The sequence below is a fragment of the Dendrobates tinctorius genome, unplaced genomic scaffold (assembly GCF_039654945.1).
Source record: "Dendrobates tinctorius isolate UK_male_01 unplaced genomic scaffold, ASM3965494v1 ptg000022l, whole genome shotgun sequence".
NCBI lineage: Eukaryota > Metazoa > Chordata > Amphibia > Anura > Dendrobatidae > Dendrobates > Dendrobates tinctorius.
The window spans coordinates 71,032,232-71,056,595 of record NW_027361690.1 but is presented as its reverse complement, the minus strand read 5'-3'; the positions used below and the strand labels follow the sequence as shown (position 1 = coordinate 71,056,595).

The window sequence follows — 24,364 nt, the reverse complement described above, 5'->3', positions numbered from 1 at the left end:
GGTTTGTGCGTGACTGGAGGGATGTGGATTTGCCAGAAAGTGCTCCTCCAACCAGCACTCGCAGTGCATCATTGACACCGGGAACATTGGCCCACATGTCAGATTATGCCTTGCATATCCTAAAAAGGGACCCCCGCATTGCCAAAATGATGAACGATGACGACTACTGGTTGGCCAGCATCCTGGATCCACGCTATAAAGGCAAATTACAAAACATCATGCCACAGGAGAACCTTGACCTAATATTGGCTAATAAACAAGCAACTCTGGTAAATCGGTTGCTTGAGGCATTCCCAGCACACAGCAGCGGTGATGGTTCTCACACGAGCCGTACGGGCCGGGGTCAGCTTGGCAGAGGTGTTCGTGGTGCACACAGCAGAAGTGGCGTTGGAGACAGGGGTTTCATGACAATGTTGTGGACTGATTTTTCAAGTACCGCTCACACAACTGGTAATACTGCATCGATGGAAAGTGACAGGAGACAGCAGTTGTCAACTATGGTTACACACTACTTTTCCTCCCATATCGATGTTCTCCCACACAGGTCATTCCCCTTTGACTATTGGGCCGCTAAACTGGACACCTGGCCTGAATTGGCACAATATGCATTACAGGAGCTCGCTTGCCCAGCTGCAAGTGTGCTATCGGAAAGAGTCTTCAGTGCAGCTGGATCAATCCTGACAGAAAAAAGGACCTGTCTGTCAACCCAAAATGTGGATGATCTAACCTTCATTAAAATGAACCACGCATGGGTTTCCAAGGATTTTGTCCCACCTTCCCCTGATGACACATAGGGTGACAGAAAAATGGCTTGCTTTGGTCCACCTCTTCCTGGGACTTGACCTATTTCACCTTTTGCATCAGCTGAATGTCCAACATCAACATATGCCACTTTCTAAAACTCCCTAACTGTGCTGCCTCCCCCCCCCCCATGGCCGGGGTCACCACCTAGCGCACGACACCGTGCGAGTGCCGTTGCCCTGGACAGGTGGGTAGGCCGACTCTTGGGCGCGGGCACTGGCACAGGGTCCCTCATAGTGCAATCAAGTGTCTCTGACGGTGGTGGTGCACTCCCGCCGTCAGACACACCGCCGTACTATTAGGGGCCCAGTGCCAGTACCGACGCCCACGAGTGGGCCCCCCTTGCTTGGGCAGGGCCCCAGCATTTGCAATCTTTACCTCTCCCTGCTTCTCCGCTGTGTAGTCTGGGCCGTCAAATCCATACTGTGCCTGACACCGTTTGAGCCTGCCTCTTGATGTACATACATATATTTTGAATGTGTACGCTATCCATACATGTTATCTGGGGATACGGTTCCCTTTCTAACCTTTGTGCAATCACGTGCAATCCATACTGGGCCTAACACCGTCTGAGCCTGCCTCCTGATGTATAGACATATATTTTGAATGTGTACGCTATCCATACATGTTATCTGGGGATACGGTACCCTTTCTCACCTTTGTGCAATCACGTGTAATCCATACTGGGCGTGAGAACGGCTGGCGAGCTGTTAAGCAAGCTACAGCACCTGTGGTTTGCACACGTAAGTTTTTCATTTTTTCAGGAATGACGGTTAGGCCTTATTCCGGAACTGCGGTTGACCTGCACTTACTGGGAAATCATTGTTCGCGGGTAATAATTGTAATCAGTGATCCCCATCACTAACGTTGTTCAGCGGGTTATCTGCACCTGTAAGCGACAAACGCTGGCCTTTTCAATGTAGCGCACATGCAGCCACGGACATGTAAGGGCATGACACACCAGTTATTGGCCAATCTCATGTGCCATAGCCTCACGTGTCCCTCTAGTAAGCCGGACTCGGACCGCGGGGCATGACGTAGTCTCGTTCGTTAACGGAATTAAGCTTGCAATGTGTGCATCTGTTCTGTAGCTGGCATGGTTGAGGTTTCCCAGGTGGAGTCGAATTTAACCGTAGGCTCCACTCCTGGTGGTGCCCTTCTGGACATTCCTTTAAGGTTCAGCTTTGCAACCATACTGCCCACGTAAAACAAACACTTTGCCTTCATGAACGCTGTTTGGAGGGTCATGACTCGTGGGAATAACGCCGCCCAATCAGTTAACCTGCTAGAGAGATCGTTCGTTGCTCCCAAGCATGACATCACACTCCCTAGGAAGAAGGTAATGCCACTGTGGCGACCGTACTCCTGGGGGCGACACAAGTGCACTGATGCCCAGCCACTGCTCGATGAATCTGCTGGTACATTGACCCAGACCACTACATTCCCCTCGCACGCTACACGGCCTGAATCTGACCCTGATGAAACTCAGGTTACCCTTCCCATATACAGTTCCATCTTACACGGTGACAAAGAGGAAGCTGCAGATGAAAGTGCAGGTTCGGCCCACCCGCCATCAGACACACCACCGTACTATTAGGGGCCCTGTGCCAGTGCCGTCGCCAACGAGTGGGCCCCCCCTGCTTGCTCAGGATCACAGCACTTGCAAAGTTGAAATACTGTGCAGTGAGATGGAAGATGGGGACGACGAGGAGTCCAGACAAGTACAGGGATTCCCTAGCGAGGAGACTTATTTGATTGTTTTCAATGTTGGGACAGCAATTTTTGGGGAGCACTATACTCTGGAGAATGATAGATGGGGCCCACCATACACTGGAACATTCCAAAGGTGGACATCAGACACTGGAGCAGCATTTACAGGGCCCATTATACACTAGAGCATTAGAAATGGGGCCCATTATGTTTGGAGCATTATTTGGGCCCATAAGACAGTGGAGCTTCATCCATGGGGACCAACATATACTGTAGCATTATGTGGAGCTCATCATATACTGTTTCAAACATTATATGGGACCAATGATTCTGTATGGAGAAATAGATGGGCCTCGTCATGAGATGTAAAAAGTGAAGTATTTTTCATTGTACTATACCGCTATTTCTCTGCCGTATCGGAGCATGATGAGTTGTGGTATTTGTTAAAGGGGCGCTCTTTCACCCAGGGCACATGAAAACCTGGAGCCAGCCCTCCCCCCCCACAACTTTAGCCAAATAACCCCCATTTTTCAGTGCGTAACTTGTATTATGAAGTTAATTAAGGTTGACAAGCTTAAGTAAGAAGAATTGATGCTTTTGGCATTCAAATGGGCACTGTAGGTGTGTTTCCTGTCCTCCTCTCACTGCCGACTTTTATTCCCCATTGACTTACATTGGGTTTCGTGTTTCGGGACGACCCCGACTTTTCCCTATAATCGGACGATCTTGCTCGACCCGACTTTTGGAAAAGTCGCGTTTCACGAAACGAAACTCGACCCTAAAAAACCAAAAGTCGATCAACTCTAATGAGGACATTTTTTGTGTGAATATGGTGCTTTGTGTTTACTTTATTGATAACTGTATGTGTATGTGTGGGGGGGGGATAATCATTGGTGTAAACTATTCTGAAAAGAAATAGCTGGGAGAAAAAAATGCCTGTGGGTAAAAAAAAAGTCTAAAACTGCAGGCCCTTGCTCTGATAAGTGAACTGCGTGTCACTTATCAAAATTCAGCTGCTGGATGTGCGCACAGAGGTGGCAAAAATAAAAGCATCTAAAACAGCCGGCACCAGCTCTGATAAGTGAACTGTTTCACTTATCAAAGTTCGGCAGCAGCTGTATGTGCGCACGGGGGTGGCGCAAGGGGGGGTGAAAAAAAAAGGAAACCGGCAGTCACAAACTCTGGTAAGTGAACTGTGTCACTTATCAAAGTTTGGCAGCTGCTGGATGTGTGTGCAGAGTTGGCGCAAAGGGGGCTGAGAAAAAAAAAGCAAGCACGAGTGTTCATCGGTGAACTGCATCACCAATCAACGCTTGGTGGCTGCACAAAGGGGGTGGAGAGGGGGGATGGGGGGGATTGGGGTGGATGAAGAGAGATTGGGCAGGGATCAGTTAGGGTTGTAGCAGGTGTTGCAAAGGGTTGGTGAAAAAATGGAAAATGTGTGCTAAGAATGGTGGAGGGGGAAAGGGGAATGAAGATAGATTGGGCAGGGATCAGGTAACACTTACAGTTGTAGGGTTTTTCTTTCTTCTTTTTTCTTCAGCAGGGATTGTGGTGCTACAGGCTGCGGTGGCACCACAATACCAAGCACAGCAGGACATCCAGCAGTATGACTGCTCTGTAGGGAATGGACCCCGGCAGAGCAGTCATACAGGTCACAGGCAGGTCAGAGACAGGTCACATAGCGGTCACACCGCTGCTGTGATCAGTCATTGGTGGGATCGATTGATTACATAGATCCAACCAATCCCTGCTGGACCTGATGACCTTGGCAACTGTCTAGGATCGGAGCTCACAGCTCCAATTCCTAGGCACGTCACGGCCAGGTCACCAGCAGGGCACAGAGCTGTGCCCTGTGATTAGTACGATTGACGATGACATTGATCACAACAAAGTTCCTGCAGGCCCTGCTGGGCCTGTCCTAGGCTCCAGCCTAGGATCGGTGCTATTACAGCACCGATCCGGGCTGGTACTGGCAGGGCACAGTGGTGATCATGCCAATCCGGGGGCTTTTAGTCTAGGATCGAGTACATCGGTACTCCGATCCTAGCCTGGGACATTATTGTTTCAGCCTGAAACAATGAGAAAGGCTGCGATTGGCTGTTCAGAATTGAACAGCCAATCACAGTGCTCTGGAGGCCAGGGGGCGGGATTGGAGCCCGGGCATCCGAAACCATCTTCCCTAAGGTAAGATGGCGTCGGAATTTTAATGCGATCACCGCAACTTAAGTCACGGTATCGCATTAAAGGGCATGATGAACTATCCCGTCCATGGTCATACGGGCCCGGGTACTGTGGACGGGATAGTACGTCAGATGTCAGAAAGGGGTTAATTGTCGCTCCTTAAAGTGGAGTAAAAGTGTGACACCATTGTTCTCAGCAGTCACCTGAAAGTCAGAGATGCTTCCAGGGGTCTTTGTCATGCAGTTCTCCTTCCATTCAGCACTTTTCCCATCCATTTGGACATTTTCACTGCCCCCAGACCTCTTTGTAGGGTCTGCCGGAAAAAAGTTTGGCTTTCCCATTGCCCTCCATTATATTCGTTATTCGAAATGAACATGCGAGTATTAGGAATTGCTCGGTTCGAGCAATAAACACCCAAGCATTTTAGTGCGCTCTCATCCCTATTGCTGACAAGCCACATATCTCTCCCAGTAGAAAGTAAATCACTATTGAATACTGTATAGTAATATTGGACAAAAGAAGCCACAGACTGACAGAGTATTTCCACAGCAGTGATGATGCAAGGATCCTGTCAAGCCAAGTTCACAGAAGCAAAACTTAAAATGGAACTGGATTCTTAGAACGTATGCAAGTTTGCAACTCGGCTAACATCTATTACAGTTCTATAATCCTGTAATATACCTTGTAACATAATTACGGTAAAGTAAACACGGGCGCTACCTATCCAAATAAAAGTTCATATGCAGCTGGTGAAGAGACAGGACTGTGTCGGCTCCTGTTATAAAGTCTGAACGAACCGTATAATTGTGTGATTCACCGCGCTATGCTGAGCAGATGTATACAAAAAAGGGGGAAAATACTTAACAGCAGTTATACGTACTTACTTAAAAATGAAGTTGATGTAGAATATTCTGTGTAAGTTGAGATGTCTACGTGGCAAGTAGTTTGCAGGTTATCTGATGGTAGAGATCTCGTTTTTGATAGCTGATGATGCTATTGGAACAATGATATATTAAAGTACCAATGAAACATACAAAAGGTCACACCACTCCTTGGTGGACATGCAAGGAGTGGTGTGACCTTTTGTATGTTTTATATACAAACTCACCACCTCTGGTTGCAGCCTGCTCCACTCATTGATTACACTCACTGTCAAAAAGTTTTATGTAATATCTTATCTGTATCTTCTCCCTTTCAGTTTCATTCCATTGCTTTTCGTGTTTCCATGTGCAAATGAGAATAATGATGATTGCTCTACGTTTTGGCATCCCTTCAGATATTTGTAGACAGCTATTAAGTCTCCTTAATAAGTAAAGCGTCGGTTTTCTGCTTTCCACCAATACAGTTGAATCTATAGTTGCCAATGCCACAGGAAGAGAAGAGACGTGCAGTGGTGTGATTAGGTGAGGCAGCCCAAGATGCAAGCAACTTTTATTATAGATTGGAGAGGGCGAATTTAGCATTGGGAGACAGAGGGGGGGGGGGGGGAATCTAAAAAGAGTACTGTGTAAGGGCAGCTCAGGGAGGACACTGTTAGAATGGAGCAGTGTGGAGGGAGCGGCATGGGTTGGACACAGTGAACTTGGGGTACATTGTGAAAAGGGTGCAGTGTGCATGGCTGCAATATGAGGACACATTACAGAAATGGGGTGTTTTGTGGAGGGGCAGCACATGGGGGACAATAAAATTGGAGACACTGTGGAGATATGGACAGTATGGATGAAAACAGGATAAGGAGCAGCATGAAGTGAGTATGGAGCACCCCCAGGGCAAGTGGGGTTTTACTCGGTACCGGGCCGGTGTCTTAAAGGGATGTGTCGCGGTGACAGTGACACATCCCAAGTACATTGTGGAAGCCATAGGTCATGAGGGGAACAGTGTGGCTGTATAGGTCATAAATGGAGACAATGTGGCAGTTGTAGTTCATAATGTGGGATGGTGAGGTGGTTGTAGTCCATAAGGGAGATCACCGTAGCAATTGTATTTTATAGGATTGGATAGTGTGCAGGCAGTAATATAGAAAATGACATTATGGAGATAATGTATCATAAAGAGGAACAATGTGGGGTCATATTTTGTGCAGGGAGCACAGTGAGGGGCAATTATTTATACAGGCAGATATTATTATTTAGAGGACACTATAGTGACATTGTTATCTTTAATGTCACCATATTAAAGGGAACCTGTCAGCAGGATTGTGCTGAGTAGCCTACAGTGTCAGGTCGGCGCCATTATACTGATTACAATAATACCCTTGGTTGATGAAATCTGTCTTGAGGTTGTTGTTCAATCTTTGTAGTTTTCAATTAACCCCTTAACGACCAGGGGTATTTTTGGTTTTACATTTTCATTTTTCCCTCCCCTTCTTTCCAGAGCCATAACTTTTTTAATTTTCCGTTTATATGGCCATGTGAGGGCTTATTTTTTGCGGGATGAGTTGTACTTTTAAATGACATCATTGGTTTTACCATATTGTGTACTCGAAAACGGGAAAAAAATTCCAAGTGCGGTGAAATTGCAAAAAAAGTGCAATCCCACACTTGTTTTTTGCTTGGCTTTTTTGTTAGGTTCACTAGATGCTAAATCTGACCTACCATTATGATTCTCCAGGTCATTACGAGTTCATAGACACCAAACATGTCTATGTCCTCTTTTATCTAAGTGGTGAAAAAAAATTCCAAAGTTTGTTAAAAAAAAAAAAAAAAATTGTGCAATTTTCCGAGACCCGTAGCGTCTCCATTTTTCATGATCTGGGGTCGGGTGAGGGCTTATTTTTTCCGTGCCGGACTGACATTTTTAATGACACCACTTTTGTGCAGATACGTTCTTTTGATCGCCCGTTATTGCATTTTAATGCAATGTCTTGGTGACCAAAAAAACGTAATTCTGGCGTTTTGAATTTTTTTCTCGCTACACCGTTTAGCGATCGGGTTAATGCTTTTTTTTTATTGATAGATTGGGCGATTCTGAACGCGGCGATACCTAATATGTGTATGTGGGATTTTTTTTTACTGTTTTATTTTGATTGGGGCGAAAGGGGGGTGATTTGAACTTTTAGGTTTTTTTAATTTTTTTTATTTTTAAACATTTTTTTTTTTTACTTTTGGCATGCTTCAATAGCCTCCATAGGAGGCTAGAAGCATGCGCAACCCGATTGGCTCTGCTACATATGGGCGATGAGCAGATCGCCCATATGTAGCAGATTTACTGCTGTGCTTTCAGCGCCGACCACCGGGTGTCGCTGAAAGCCTTATGCCTGGAACAACCATAGAGGTCTCATAGAGACCTCTGGTTGTCCAGGCAACGTGACGCCGACCCCCGATCACGTGACGGGGGTCAGCGATGACGTAATTTCCGGCCCGGAATAAATTGCTCAGTAGCACAGATGAACCATCAGAGCACGCTAACCTACATGAGTTGATAATTTTACATAGTTATCTAATCTATTCTAGAGCTTTTGTTAAAGTAGTTTTTGAAACGTCAGAATATAATGCTCGGCATTTGCTTACAACTTGCAGGACATATTGCTTTTGTTCTTCATCTTTTGTCAGAAGGTCGTTAAAGTCGGTTACTTCCTACCTCTTTTAATTTTTCTTTCCTAACTTTTGGATTTACAACCCTAGCGTGCTCTGATGGTTCATCTGTGCTACTGAGCAATTTATTAGCCATTAACAACTTTTCATTGTCTGTAATGGTGGGATCAAAAAACGATAATCCCACCAACTATGCATTCAAGTACCACAAATGGTTCGAAAATTTGGTCAGGGCTATTTCTGCAATGTTGTTGTCACATTCTTTATAGTCTAACAGACTATGCAAAATACCTAAATCTTAAAATACCTCAATTTGGATTTTTTCAAACTTTGGGCGACGAGCGGCACGGGTTAACGTCGTTTGATCGAGCTCAAATTTTGGCTATCTCAATATCTGGAAAGGGAAATCGTTTTGTGGGGTCCAGACGGACAAAATTCCGACATCGATTTTTTGCGGTCACCCTAATGTACATCATGCGTACACCAAGGTTATGCAGGGGTGCATAGCTTCTTAAGGTTAGTGGCTCCATAGCTCCACTTATCCTCTTTTACCCCACTGGTCCTGCTCATGCGCGCCCCTACCCTCTTTTTTATATCAAGTTATCATTTTAATCAGTATAATGGTGCCAATCTGACATGGTCTGTAGGTTACTCAGTACAATCCTGCTGACAGGTTCCCTTTAACCCCTTTCTGCCATCCGACGTACTATCCCGTCCATGGGACCTGGGCCCCTATGCCCATGGACGGGATAGTACGTCGGCGCGATCAGCGGCGCCCACGTGGTGAACGCCGCAGATCGCGGCCGAGTGTCAGCTGATTATTACAGCTGACACCCGGCACAATGTGTCAGGGGCGCCCCCGACACGTTAACCCCTTGCACACCACGATCAAACACGATCGCGGTGTACCGGGGGTTAAAGGGAAGCATCGGCAGGGAGGGGGCTCCCTCCATGCTTCCCTGAGCCCCCCACGGCAGCGCAATGTGCAGCGCTGCTGCGGGGGACTCCTTTCCTCCAGGCCCCCAAGATGGCGACGGGGGCCTTCGGGGGCCTGCAGGAAGCTGGCTTCCTCAGTGCCTGCAAAGCGCAGGCATGAGGAAGCCTTCTGCAGTGCCTGTGTCAGATCGCTGATCTGTCACAGTGATCTGTGATGTGACAGATCAGCGATCTGTCACAGGACAGTGATGTCCCACCTGGGACTATTTAATAAAGTAAAAAAAAAATAAAAAAAGTGTAAAAATAATTTAAAAAAAATCGCCAAATATATTAGAAAAAAAAAAAAAATATTCCCCCAATAAATCCATTTTTTGGAAATAATAAAAAAAAAAACCAATAAAAGTACACATATTAGGTATCGCCGCATCCGTAATGACCCGCCCTATAAAACTGTCCCATTAGTTAACCCCTTTAGCGAACCCCTTAAAAAATAAAAAACGAAGCAAAAAATAATGATTTATTATCATACCGCCAAACAAAAAGTGTAATAACGCGCGATCAAAAAGACGCATATAAATATCCATGGTACCGCTGAAAACGTCATCTTGTCCCGCAAAAAACGAGCCGCCATACAGCATCATCAGCGAAAAAATAAAAAAGTTATAGCTCGCTGAATAAAGCGATGCAAAAATAATTATTTTTTATATAAAATAGTTTTCATTGCATAAAACCGACAAAAACATAAAAAAACGACCTAAATGAGGTATCGCTGTAACCGTACTGACCTGAAGAATAAAACCGCTTTATCAATTTTACCGCACGCGGAACGGTGTAAACGCACCCCCCCCAAAAGAAATACATGAAACGCTGGTTTTTGTTCATTCTGCATCCCAAAAATCGGAATAAAAAGCGATCAAAAAATTTCACGTGCCCAAAAATGGTACCAATAAAAACGTCAACTCGTCCCGCAAAAAATAAGACCTCACATGACTTGGTGGGTCAAAATACGAAAAATTATAGCTCTCAATATGTGGTGATGCAAAAACTATTTTTACAATAAAAAGCGTCTTTTAGCGTGCGACAGCCGCCAAACATAAAAACCGCCATAAATAGTAAATCAAACCCCCCGTTATCACCCCCTTAGTTAGGGAAAAATAATAAAATAAAAAAAATGTATTTATTTCCATTTTTCCATTAGGGTTAGGGCTAGGGTTAGGGCTAGGGGTGTGTTGGGGTAGGGTTAGGGTAGGGTTAGGGTTAGGGCTAGGGCTAGGGTTAGGGCTGGGGCTAGGGTTAGGGCTAGGGTTAGGGCTAGGGTTAGGGCTAGGATTAGGGGTGTGTTGGGGTTCGGGTTGGAGTTAGAATTGGGGGTTTCCACTGTTTGGGCACATCAGGGGCTCTCCAAATGCAACATGGCGTCTGATCTCAATTCCAGCCAATTCTGAGTTGAAAAAGTCAAATGGTGCTCCTTCCCTTCCAAGCTCTGCTATGCGCCCAAACAGTGTTTTACCCCCACATGTAGGGTATCAGCCTACTCAGGACAAATTGCAAAACAATTTTTGGGGTCCAATTTCTCCTGTTACCCTTAGGAAAATAAAAAATTGGGGGCAAAAACATCATTTTTGTGGAAAAAAATGATTTTTTTATTTTCACGTCCGAGTGTTATAAACTTCTGTGAAGCACTTGGGGGTTCAAAGTGCTCACCACACATCTAGATAAGTTCCGTGGGGGGTCTAGTGTCCAAAATGGGGTCACTTGTGGGGAGTTTCAATAGTTTAGGTACATCAGGGGCTTTCCAAACGCACATGACACCCGCAGACCATTCCATCAAAGTCTGCATTCCAAAACGTCACTACTTCCCTTCCGAGCCCCGACGTGTGCCCATACAGTAGTTTTCTCCCACATATGGGGTATCAGCATACTCAGGACAAATTGGACAACAACTTTTGGGGTCCAATTTCTCCTGGTACCCTTGGGAAAATAAAAAAATGGTGACTAAAAGATCATGTTTGTGGAAAAAATACGAATTTTTTTATTTTCACGCCCGGGTGTTGTAAACTTCTGTGAAGCACTGGGGGGGTCAAATTGCTCACCACACATCTAGATAAGTTCCTTAGGGGGTCTAGTTTCCAAAATGGTGTCATTTGTGGGGGGTTCCACTGTTTTGGTACATCAGGAGTTTTCCAAACGCGACATGGTGTCCGATCTCAATTCCAGCCAAAAACGTCAAATGGCGCTGCTTCCCTTCCGAGCTCTGCCATGCGCCCAAATAGTGGTTTACCCCCACATGTGGGGTATCAGCGTACTCAGGACAAATTGCACAATAACTTTTAGGGTCCTGTTACCCTTGGAAAAATAAGAATTGAGGGTGAAAAGATCATTTTTGTGGAAAAAATATGATTTTTTAATTGTATGGCTTTATGTTATAAACTTCTGTGAAGCCCATGGGGGTTCAAAGTTCTCACCACACATCTAGATAAGTTCCTTAGGGGGTCTAGTTTCCAAAATGGTGTCATTTGTGGGGGGTTTCCACTGTTTTGGTACATCAGGGGTTTTCCAAACGCGACATGGTGTCCGATCTCAATTCCAGCCAAAAACGTCAAATGGCGCTGCTTCCATTCCGAGCTCTGCCATGCGCCCAAATAGTGGTTTACCCCCACATGTGGGGTATCAGCGTACTCAGGACAAATTGCACAATAACTTTTAGGGTCCTGTTACCCTTGGAAAAATAAGAATTGAGGGTGAAAAGATCATTTTTGTGGAAAAAATATGATTTTTTAATTGTATGGCTTTATGTTATAAACTTCTGTGAAGCCCATGGGGGTTCAAAGTTCTCACCACACATCTAGATAAGTTCCTTAGGGGGTCTAGTTTCCAAAATAGTGTCATTTGTGGGGGGTTTCCACTGTTTTGGTACATCAGGAGTTTTCCAAACGCGACATGGTGTCCGATCTCAATTCCAGCCAAAAACGTCAAATGGCGCTGCTTCCCTTCCGAGCTCTGCCATGCGCCCAAATAGTGGTTTACCCCCACATGTGGGGTATCAGCGTACTCAGGACAAATTGCACAATAACTTTTAGGGTCCTGTTACCCTTGGAAAAATAAGAATTGAGGGTGAAAAGATCATTTTTGTGGAAAAAATATGATTTTTTAATTGTATGGCTTTATGTTATAAACTTCTGTGAAGCCCATGGGGGTTCAAAGTTCTCACCACACATCTAGATAAGTTCCTTAGGGGGTCTAGTTTCCAAAATGGTGTCATTTGTGGGGGGTTTCCACTGTTTTGGTACATCAGGGGTTTTCCAAACGCGACATGGTGTCCGATCTCAATTCCAGCCAAAAACGTCAAATGGCGCTGCTTCCATTCCGAGCTCTGCCATGCGCCCAAATAGTGGTTTACCCCCACATGTGGGGTATCAGCGTACTCAGGACAAATTGCACAATAACATTTAGGGTCCTGTTACCCTTGGGAAAATAAAAATTGGGGTGAAAAGATCATTTTTGTGGAAAAAATATGATTTTTTAATTGTACCTCTGTACGTTATAAACTTCTGTAAAGCCCTTGTGGGTTCAAAGTTCTCACCACATATCTAGATAAGTTCCTTGTGGGGTCTAGTTTCCAAAATGGGGTCATTTGTAGGGGGTTTCCACTGTTTAGGTACATCAGGGACTCTCCAAACGTGACATGGCGTCCAATCTGAATTCCAGCCAATTTTGCATTGAAAAAGTTAAACGGCGCTCCTTCCATTTTGAGCTCTGCCATGCGCCGAAACAGTCGTTCCCCCCCACATATCAGGTATCTGCGTACTCAGGACAAATTGCACAATAACTTTTGCAGTTCAATTTCTCCTGTTACCCTTGGTAAAATAAAAAAAATTGAACCTGAAGTATTTTTTTTATGAAAAAAAGTTAGATGTTCATTTTTTTTAAATATTCAAAAAAATTCCTGTGACGCACCTAAAGGGTTAATAAACTTCTTGAATGTGGTTTTGAGCACCTTAAGGGGTGCAGTTTTTAGAATGGTGTCACTTTTGGGTATTTTCTATCATATAGACCCCTCAAAGTGGCTTCAAATGTGATGTGGTCCTAAAAATAAAATGGTGTTGTAAAAATGAGAAATCGCTGGTCAACTTTTAACCCTTATAACTTCCTAACAAAAAAAAATTTTGGTTCCAAAATTGTGCTGATGTAAAGTAAACATGTGGGAAATGTTAGTTATCAAGTTTTTTGTGTGCCGTATCTCTGTGATTTAAGGGCATAAAAATTCAAAGTTGGAAAATTGCGAAATTTTCAAAATTTTCGCCAAATTTCCATTTTTCTCACAAATAAACGCAAGTTATTTGAATGAAATTTTACCACTAACATGAAGTACAATATGTCACGAGAAAACAATGTCAGAATCACCGGGATCCATGGAAGCGTTCCAGAGTTATGACCTCATAAAGGTACAGTGGTCAGAATTGTAAAAATTGGCCCGGTCATGAACGTGCAAACCACCCTTGGGGGTGAAGGGGTTAAGGTATGCTACAGGAAGCTGGAGAAGAGGGAAGTATGTACACATGAGTTGAAGATATAAAAAGTCATCATGGAATCACAAGCTGTAGAAGAAAGGGATTAGAGCAGCTCCAGTCAGGGAAGACATCACCTATAAGGTACCTGGGCATACATTTTTATTTGTGATTTTGACTATGTCTAATCAATACTGTGGTTCCTGTATGGTCCATAGCCTGATGACCGATAACAGCAACTCCCATTATCTCCTTACTATTATTAATGCTATACTGGGAGTTGTAGGTTCATGCCATACAAATGCATATGGCAGAGGTATTGCCTGACATTGCAATTGATCGCTGTGCTAAGCTTGGCACTGTATTAATGTACTGATGGTTGTTTGGTGCTGTATTCACATACTGAGGATGGTTCAGGTGATATATTTGTGTAATGATAGTGGTTCTGTTGCTGTATTCATGTACTGCAGATGGTTCTGATGTTGTGTTTGTGTACTGATGGTGGGTCTGGCTAAGTTCAGGCTAAGTTCACACTAGGCGTTTTTGCAGCATTTTTTGTGTGGATTTTTTATGCAAAATTTTCAGCTGCTTTTTACAGTACCAGCAAAGTCTATGAGATTTGAGGCTGTGTGCACACGCTGCGGATTTTGCTGCGGTTCCGCAGCGGTTTTGGCCGCTGCGGACCCGCAGCAGTTTTTGCTGCGGTGTACAGTACCATGATTCCCTATGGGAATCAAAAACCGCAATGCAGACGGTGCGGAATTTTCCGCGCGAATTATCTGCGGTTTTCAATCCGCAGAAAGAATTGACATGTCAATTCTTTCTGCGGATTCCCCTGCGGTTTGCCATCTCCTCCATTGAGGAGATGAAAAACCGCAGGGCAAAACCGCAGAGCAATCCGCAGGTAAAACCGCAGGTATTTTGACCTGCGGTTTCACCTGCGGATTTTACAAAATCCGCGCGGATGAATCCGCACATAATCCGCAGCGTGTGCACACAGCCTGAGAAATCTGATGCACACACCTTGTTTTTTTTGTCATCAGGATTTTGTGGTTTGCATGTTTTTTTGCCTAATGGAGCAGGTAACTTCTTTCAGCATTTTTCACGCATTGAAATAATTGTGCCAAAACCTGATTCTATAGAATAGGACTATTTTTTTCAACACTAAACTTTATCAGCATGCACAACAGACAAATCTAGCTTTCCAAAACCGCAGCAAAATGCACAAGAAAAACCAAGATAAGGGTAAGTTCATACAGGGCGTTTTTGCTGCAATTTGTTTCTGCAGCAAAACCTGATTTCTTGGCAGGAAAGAAAATGCGGCAAAAACGCATGTTTTGGTGCATTTTTGGTGTGGTTTTATTTGCGTTTTTGTGGTGGTTTTGGTGCATTTTTTTCATGCGTTTTTGGGGCTAACTTGTGTCTTTTTGTGCATGCTGATAAAGTTGAGTGCCCCCAGAGAAAAAAAATACTTCCAGTAGAACCATACCTCTAAATCCTTTGAAAAGCCAGCAATTCACATGCCATGTACAGTAAAATCACAGTGACAGGTTAGAATAGAATAGATAGACTAGATATATACACATAGAATACATACTGTAGATATATAGATTCAGTGACACACACACACACACATATATATATATATATATATATATATATATATATTACATAGATAGAAGAAAAGCCAGCAATTCATCTGATTCAATTCAGGAGGTAACAGGATAGAAAAGATGGATTACACACAGTAAATACAAATAGAACAGGTAGATATATAGATGTCTGTGACAAATGCAATTAGTACAGTGTGTGTGTGCAGCTTACTGTACATGTATTTAATTAACAGATTATTTTTCTGAAAAAAATGGCGTGGGCTCCCACATAATTTTCTTACCCAGCAGAGGGAAAGCCGATGGCTGGAGGCTGATGTTTATAGCCTGGGACGGGGGTAATACCCATGGAGCTTCCCAGGCTATTAATATCTGCTCACAGCTGTATACTTAGCTTTTAATGACTATTAAAATGGGGACCACCCAAAAAAATGATGTAGGGTCCCCCTATCTCTATATATATATATATATATATATAATCGTCTCATCATGTTTGTCTGTCTGTCTGTCTGTAACCGAAATCCTACTACGCTGATTAGTCACGGCCGGCCGAGGCCAATCAGCGACAGGCGCACTGTGCAGATGCAGTCTTGAATTCGAAGGACGCAGCCACCGCTACTGTCGGGAGATCAGCGGCGCTAACCGCTGATCTCCCGATGGTTGCTGCGGCTCATCCCCGGGGAGGGGGAGCGGGGGTGTCACAGATCATATCCTCCCTGGCAGCCCCCCGCCTCTCCATGGTCTCCCTTCCTGCCTTCAGCGGTCACGTGGTACCGCTCATTAAACTCAAGAATATGCGCGTATTCATGAGTGTAATGGGCGGTATCATGTGACCGCTGAAGGCAGGAAGGGAGACCATGGAGAAACGGGGCTGCAGAGACCGCGCCAGAAGGGGGTAGGTATAGCGATATTCACCTGTCCCCCGGTCCATCGCTGCTCACTCACCGCTGTCTGCTGCGTCCTGTGTCAGTGACGTTTAGCCAGCAGAGGGCGCGGTGACGTGGCTAGTGTGCGCTGCGCCCTCTGCTGGCTGAACATTCACTGACCCAGGAAGCGGCAGACAGCGGTGAGCAGCGATTGACCCCGGATAGGCGAATATCTCAGGTGCCGGGTCCTGAGCAGTCTATGGAGCAGCATATGGGGGCATAGTCTATGGAGCAGCATATGGGGGCATAGTCTATGGAGCAGCATATGCGGGCATAGTCTATGGAGCAGCATATGGGGGCATAGTCTATGGAGCGGCATATGGGGGCATAGTCTATGGAGAGGCATATGGGGGCATATTCTATGGAGCAGCATATGGGGGCATAGTCTATGGAGCAGCATATGGGGGAATATTCTATGGGGAAGCATATGGGGGCATATTGTATGGGTAATCATATGGGGGCATATTCTTTTGAGTAGCATATGGGGGCATATTCTATGGAGCAGCATATGGGGCATATTCTTTGGGATGTGAATTGGCCATATTCTAGAATACCCGATACGTTAGAATCGGGCCACCATCTAGTAATTAATAACCATCAAAGGCTATGCAGACAGCTGTGGGCTGACATTAATAACCTATTAAGGGGCCATGGATACTGGCCCCCCTAGGCTAAAAACAACAGCTCGCAGCCACCTCAGAAAAGACACATCTCTAAGATGTGCCAATTCTGGCACTTAGCCTCGCTCTTCCCACTTGCCCTGTAACGGTGGAAAGTGGGGTGATAGTTGGGGGATTGATGTCACCTTTGTATTGTCAGATGACATCAAGCCCCAAAGTTAGTAATGGAGAGGCTTCAATAAGTCGCCCACATTACTAACCCCATAGTCACATTTTATAAAAACATAGACACCCAGAAAAAAGTCCTTTAATTCTGAATCCTCAATAAAGCAAGATACAATATTTGATCAAAATCTTTGGCCTCATATTGCGCTTAGGCCTCTTTCACACATCAGGTTTTCGCCGTCAGGCGCGATCCGGCGCTTTTGACAGAAACCGGATCCGGCGAAATGCAATGCCGGATCCGTTTTCCCCCCATTGACTTGCATTTGCGCCGGATCGCGCCGGATGGCCATGCGTTTCATCCGGTTTTCGCCGGATCCGGCAATGTGTCGCGATCCGGCGTCTGGAAAAAACGGTGACTGTAACGTTTTTTGTCTCCGTCGAAAAAGCCGGACACGCCGGATCCGGCGCGTCCGGCTTTTTCACACAATGAAAGCCTATGAGCGCCGCAATGCGCCGGATCCGGCAAAAGCCGGATCCGTCGGCCGGATCCGGTTTTTTGGTCTGAGCATGCTCAGTAGCTCTGCCCACAAGACATATATAAAAGCAAGACAGTGGGACCCACAGCCACACCCAACATGCCACCCAAGACAGCAACCAGGCGCAGGAGAAGGCAGGAGACCACTGCAGCACCATCCGCACCACCACCACCCCAAATGGAGCAGCAAATAGAACATGCTGAGGAGGGGAGGCCAGCAGCAGATGAGAGACGGTAATTATCAAATAACCCATTCCTCCAAACTAGGGCTATTGAATATCAAGATATTCATTGGCCCTTTGTTTCTCTTTATTCAACAGCCGCCCAATAGATGCAGCAGCAGCAGCAGCAATGGCAGCAGCTGGAACACCACCCACAGGCATGGAGTGTGGCCACCAGAAAGACAGCACATCATCTTCTGGGAGCCCTCCCTCGCATCGTCAGCGTTTGACGGTAAGTTTTTATTTCCAAAATCCATCTTCTCTGTAATATATGTCTATTCATTGCCTTTTATTTCAAAACAGGAATCACAAGATGAAGAGGAGCTCCCAGAAGAAGAAGGAAGGGGTGGACAGACACCTGGAGTGGGCTCACAATTCGTAAGTTTTTTGCATCAAACGCAGAAACACAACATCACACTACACACAACACATAGAAAACAATGTTCTGCAGACCACACACAGCAAACAAATGCCTACATCCAAAGACATAACATTTTTTGTTTTCTTCTCTAGTCTTCCCAATCTGGTGCTTGGCCAAGAGGTCCTCGCAGTGCCTCCCAGGGTCGTCGGCGACAGCAACGCGGCGGTCACCAGCGTGTAAGTATAAATATTTTTGCTTTGTTTTTTTGCACTTTTTATTTCATTTCTTTTGTGGAGGCTAATTATGTTATTTTTGTCTTTTTCTTTAACAGCCTTCACAGCGTGCTCCCGACTCTGACGGTGAGGATGGAGGGATTGATGTGGACCGCCTCATCGATCTCGTCAGAGAAAGGGAGCCGCTCTGGAATATGGCTGACCGCCGCCACGCTGACCTGATCGTTACCCGACGACTCTGGGAGGAAATCTGTTCGCTCCTTGTTGGCCGCTGGGAGGACCTCGAAGCTCGGGCCCAGATTAAAGAGCGTAAGTATATACAGTACCGGTTGCTTGATGTAAACCAGTGTTTCCCGAACTCCAGTCCTCGTGGTCCCCACGGATCATGTGTTCAGGATTTCTATTTACTATAGAAATCATGAAAACATGACCCCTGGGGACCATGAGGACTGGAGTTTGGGAAACACTGATGTTGTATACTAACCACTCCTTTCTCGTTTCAGGGAACAGAATTGTGAATCGGTGGCGGTCTGTGAGAGATCGTTTCAAGAAGGAGTTCAATAAAGAGATGCGGGCCCCGAGTGGATCTGGAGGACGCAGGAGCAAGTACAAGTACGCAGAAGCCCTGTCGTTCCTCCGGGAAACAATGGTCACCAGAAGGTAAATATTACACACCACATGTGAAAAAAAATGTTATATGTAAATTTTTTTTTCAGCCAGGGCCATACCATGTCAGTATTTTAATTGTTTTTTTTTCTCTTTATTCCACAGCACGGTGAGCAGCACTCGGGAGCCGGCACGATTGGACCCTTCTGAGGCGATCCCTGAGGAGACCGGCACCGAGGGACACTTCGACCGCCCCGGTACATCTGCACCTTCCCAGCCTTCCCACACATTCGACCCATCTGTCCCATCCACCAGCACAGGAGCATCGTGGCCGCCTACATTACATGAAGCTGCTGGTGAGGAGATCGCTTTCCCTTTACCCCACCCTTCTGCCCCTGCCACCTCTAGTACACCTGCGGGTACTGGGCGGCAGCGGCAGAGGGGTCAGGAAAAGACTTATGCGCCAGAGTTCTTGCATCTGAATGCATCTTTCCAGAACTGTCTAAAAGTCTTGTCAGAGCAAATATCCGCAGGCTATCAGCAGATCAACTCCAGCATTCTGGAGGTGAAGACACTTCTGCAAACCATGCATTCAGAAGCAAGATCTTCGCCAAACCACACCTTTTTCAGGTCTGTTGTGGAGCGCATGGAAACGCTCTCTCCTGCCCAGCAGATGCATGTAATGCATTCATGCCATGCTGCTCTCCAGCAAGTTACCTCCCAACCTCCTCCTCCTCCCACCACAGTAGTTCCTCCACCTGCACCCCCTCCAGCCACTTTCCATCCTCCCCCTCCTATTACATCTACACCCCCTCCAGCCACTTTCCATCCTCCCCCTCCTATTACATCTACACCCCCTCCAGCCACTTTCCATCCTCCCCCTCCTATTACATACCATCCACCTCCAGCCACTTTCCATCCTCCCCCTCCTATTACATACCATCCACCTCCCCAGCACCATCCACCTCCCCAGCACCATCCACCTCCCCAGCACCAGCAACCTCCCCAGCACCAGCAACCTCACCAGTACCAGCAACCTCCACAGTACCTGCAAACTCCCCAGTACCAGCAACCTCCCCAGTACCAGACATCTCCCCACTTCCAGCAACCTGCCCCGTACCAGACATCTCCCCACTTCCAGCAACCTGCCCCGTACCAAACTCCTTCCCCCTTCCAGCAACCTGCCCCGTACCAGACATCTACCCACTTCCAGCAACCTGCCCCGTACCAAACTCCTTCCCCATACAACTTGCCATCAACATCATCTGCTCCTACAGTCCCTGCCCAACCCTCCACTCCACCACCCACCACCTCTTCTGCTTCCCACATGTCCACCCATTCAGTAGTTTTTTCCACACCTTCACCTCTAACTGTTCCTTCCCCACCACGATCCCAGTCCTCTCTCCACACTCCCAGTGTCGAAGTGTCCCGCAGCCCCTACAGCAGTATTTCCACCACACACTACACAGAATTATAATGTGTGTATTTAAATAAAAATGACCAGTTTTATGGTTTCAGTTTTATAGTTTCAAAGTTTTATTAAACAAGTTTATTAAAATTTTAAAAAAGTTTACTAAAAAAAACATTTTTCAATAAAAGTTAAATTATTTTACACTGGTTGTCTGTCATTTCTTTCTGCGGCGAAAAAGGTTAAATACAGGGTATTTAAAAGGTGAAATGGTATTCAAAACTAGGTATATAACTGTGGGTAAATTTTAGCTTTTTGCCACAGTTGTGTTCCTGGTTGTGTTTGAAGCAAAGTATTTCACCTAAAAAGTTGTGTTTATTGTTGGTGATTTCCTAACAATGTACACAACTTTTGTTAAAAGGTGAAATACTTTGCATAAAACACAACCAGGTACACACCTGTGGCCTAAAGCTAAAAATAGAGACCATGACAAGATAGCCAACTTTGGTTGGCAAAGGTATATACTGTTGGTCCAGAAGGTACACAAGTTTGGTTAGGGCACAAATCTTTCACACTCTGTCATCCTGCCAGTGTACTCTGCCTTGAAGTGACATAAAGTATAGTGCAAAATTGTCCCTCATTACTGAAACCGTCACAGAACTTCTAGTGGTAATGTCATGGTAATCTTGCAAGGTGGTTTCTTCAGAGGTGTCCTCAATGGAAATGGGTTCCTTGCAGATAACAAAATTGTGGAGTACCACGCACGCTTTGATCACCTCGTCCACAGTTTCTGTCTTGAGGTTGATCGCAGTCAATAGGACCCGCCATTTGGCTGTCAGAATACCAAAGGTACATTCAACCATTCTTCTTGCTCTTGTGAGGCGGTAATTAAAAATGCGTTTTGGTCTTGTCAATCCTCTGCTAGAGTACAGTTTCAAAAGGTGTTCTGACAGCTGGAAGGCTTCATCCCCTACACAGACAAATGGCATAGGTGGACCAGATGTTTGCGGCAGCGGTCTAGGTGGTGGGAACTGGAAGGTGTTTCCATACAGTTTACGCCCCATGGCAGACAGTTTGAAAACTTGAGAGTCATTGGAGCGGCCATAGGCCCCAATATCAACCGCAATAAATTTGTATTCCGCGTCAGCGATGGCCATGAGGACAATTGAAAAATATTTCTTGTAATTGAAATATTCCGATCCCGATCCAGCTGGCTTTACAATGCGGATATGTTTCCCGTCCACAGCGCCCAAGCAGTTTGGAAACTGACATATCTGTTGAAACTTGTCAGCAATTTCAATCCACCTCTCTGTTGTGGGCTCTGGTAAAAACTCTTCAGCTAAGGAGTCCCACAGTGCACGGCATGTGTACTTCACCATTCCAGATATGGTGGAAATCCCGAGTCTGTACTGGAAATGCAGTGACGAAAGGGATTCTCCAGTTGCAAGAAATCTGTGGGGAATTAAAAAACAATAAATTAGTTTTAAATCACAGCATTACATACCAAAACTGACCTATAACACTTGGAGATACAAATTACCACCAACAAGATTGCAGTGAAAGTGTGCTCTGATGCGATCATATCCAATAAATGTGGCTTACCTTAAAGTCACCATCAGACGCTCTGCGGGTGAAACAGAGAAGCGGCAATAGGTGTCCGCTTTTCTTATGAGGTGTGCAATGCGCTCCACCAAGTAATCAAAATTCTCCATTTTCATCCTAACATATCCAAAAAATTTATCCGGGTTTCGTCGAAGGTCCATGCATAGTGTAGAATAGACCCCACGTGTCATTCTCTTGGCTGTGATGGGGTGGATCCACAAACGTCGTCTACGATGCCTGATGCGCTGCTGTCTCGCTCTCTCCTTCTCCAGAACAATCACCCTCAAACGATTTGCCTCCGCTGTAAAATCCGCCAAATTCTTCAAAATATTTCCAATGACAACATCCATCTTCGCCAGTAACTTGCTCTTCTCTCCAACCTGCACTTTCTCCTCTACAACCTGTCAAAGAAGGGCTGTAGGAACACGCTATATATAGTTTTCCAGTAGCCAATCCCGTTCGGAAGGCCACAAGGGTCAATTTTAAAAACCGGATCCGGCGTAATCCGTCGAAAAAACGGATAGAAAAACGGATGAACCGGATGAGACGGATCCGGTTTTGTCTGTCCAGAAAAAGACGGATCCGGCAGAAAACTGGATCCGTCACATCCGGTTTTAAGAAACATTTGCCGGATCCGGCGTTCCGGCACGACGCCGGATCGCGCCTGACGCCGAAAACCTGATGTGTGAAAGTAGCCTTACAAGAGCTATTATGATGTTCCATTCTAAATCTGTAGGCATTAAGGTGAAGTTAACCCCCTGTGAGGTAGCGCTGTCATTCAAGGTTGGGGGACACTTGCTTGGCAACAAATAAATCACATCCGGTACGGGTTTTCCATAAAACCTTATCAGTCCGTGAGGTTTATTCACCATCATAAACCACAGCAGCAATATACAACAGCGTAGCGTCCATTATATAGCTTCACATTACAGCATAGCATCCATTAAACAGGCTATTTAGCCCCAGGGTTATCTCACCCACGTTAGAGTTCCCATATGGCTGTTTCTCCAGGCTGCAGACATCCACTCACTCCTCAGGGACTCTCAGACACTGGCCGCCATTGCACACACAGCCGCTCCACAGGCTATTAGCCAGGAGATCCTTCTCCTCACAGGACCTTCCAATCAGGTCCCAGCATTCACCCCTTGTGACCTACCCTGGCCACCTTATATGGTCCGTAGCCACGCCCACTGGGTCACACCAACAGGCCAGACCGCATATCAAATGTAAGGGTTGAGGGTCACTTGGGTAATAGTGATCACAAATTAATAAGTTTTCATGTATCCTTTAATAAGATGTGTAGTAGAGGGGTTACAAGGACACTAAACTTCAGGAAGGCAAATTTCCAACGGATGAGAAATGATCTTGGTGCAATTAACTGGGACGATATCCTGAGACATAAAAATACACAAAGAAAATGGGAGACGTTTATTAGCATCCTGAATAGGACCTGTGCACAATATATACCGTATGGGAATAAACATGCGAGAACTAGGAGGAAACCACTATGGCTAAATAGAGCTGTAAGGGGCGCAATAAGAGATAAAAATAAAGCATTTAGAGAATTAAAGCAAGTAGGTAGTGATGAGATATTAAATAAATACAGAAGATTAAATAAATTCTGTAAAAAGCAAATCAAGACAGCAAAGATTGAGACAGAGAGACTCATTGCCAGAGAAAGTAAAAATAATCCCAAAATATTCTTTAACTACATAAATAGTAAGAAGCTAAAAAATGATAGTTTTGGTCCCCTTAAAAATAGTCTGGGTGAAATGGTGGATGAGGATGAGGAAAAAGCCAATATGCTAAATGACTTTTTTTCAACAGTATTTACACAAGAAAATCCCATGACGGATAACATGATCAGGGATAAAAATTCTCCATTAAATGTCACCTGCTTAACCCAGCAGGAAGTACGGCGGCATCTACAAATCACTAAAATTGACAAATCCCCGGGCCCGGATGGGATACACCCCCGAGTACTGCAGGAATTAAGCACAGTCATAGATAGACCACTATTTTTAATCTTTAAAGATTCCATAATAACAGGGTCTGTACCACAGGACTGGCGTATAGCAAATGTGGTGCCAATATTCAAAAAGGGGACAAAAACTGAACTTGGAAATTATAGGCCAGTAAGTTTAACCTCAACTGTGGGTAAAATCCTGGAGGGTTTTCTAAGAGATACTATACTGGAGTATCTGGAGAAGAATAACATTATGACCCAATATCAACATGGGTTTACAAGAGACCGTTCCTGTCAGACTAATCTGATAAGCTTTTATGAAGAGGTAAGTTCCGGACTGGACCAAGGGAATGCAGTGGACGTGGTGTACATGGACTTTTCAAAAGCTTTTGATACGGTGCCACACAAAAGGTTGATACATAAAATGAGAACAATGGGG

At 45.3% G+C, this 24,364-nt stretch overlaps 1 protein-coding gene across 1 annotated transcript in view; it reads left to right on the top strand.

The window, feature by feature from the left end:
- The window catches only part of LOC141084424 (uncharacterized), a 60,323-nt gene extending 37,621 nt beyond the window's left edge, over nucleotides 1–22,702 (top strand). The window contains exons 3-5 of the mRNA XM_073569149.1: nucleotides 18,847–19,003; nucleotides 19,115–20,173; nucleotides 22,696–22,702. Of these exons, the coding sequence (XP_073425250.1) occupies nucleotides 18,847–19,003; nucleotides 19,115–20,173; nucleotides 22,696–22,702 (1,223 nt within the window). The remainder of the gene's footprint in view (nucleotides 1–18,846; nucleotides 19,004–19,114; nucleotides 20,174–22,695) is intronic.
- Nucleotides 22,703–24,364: the final 1,662 nt, after the last annotated feature.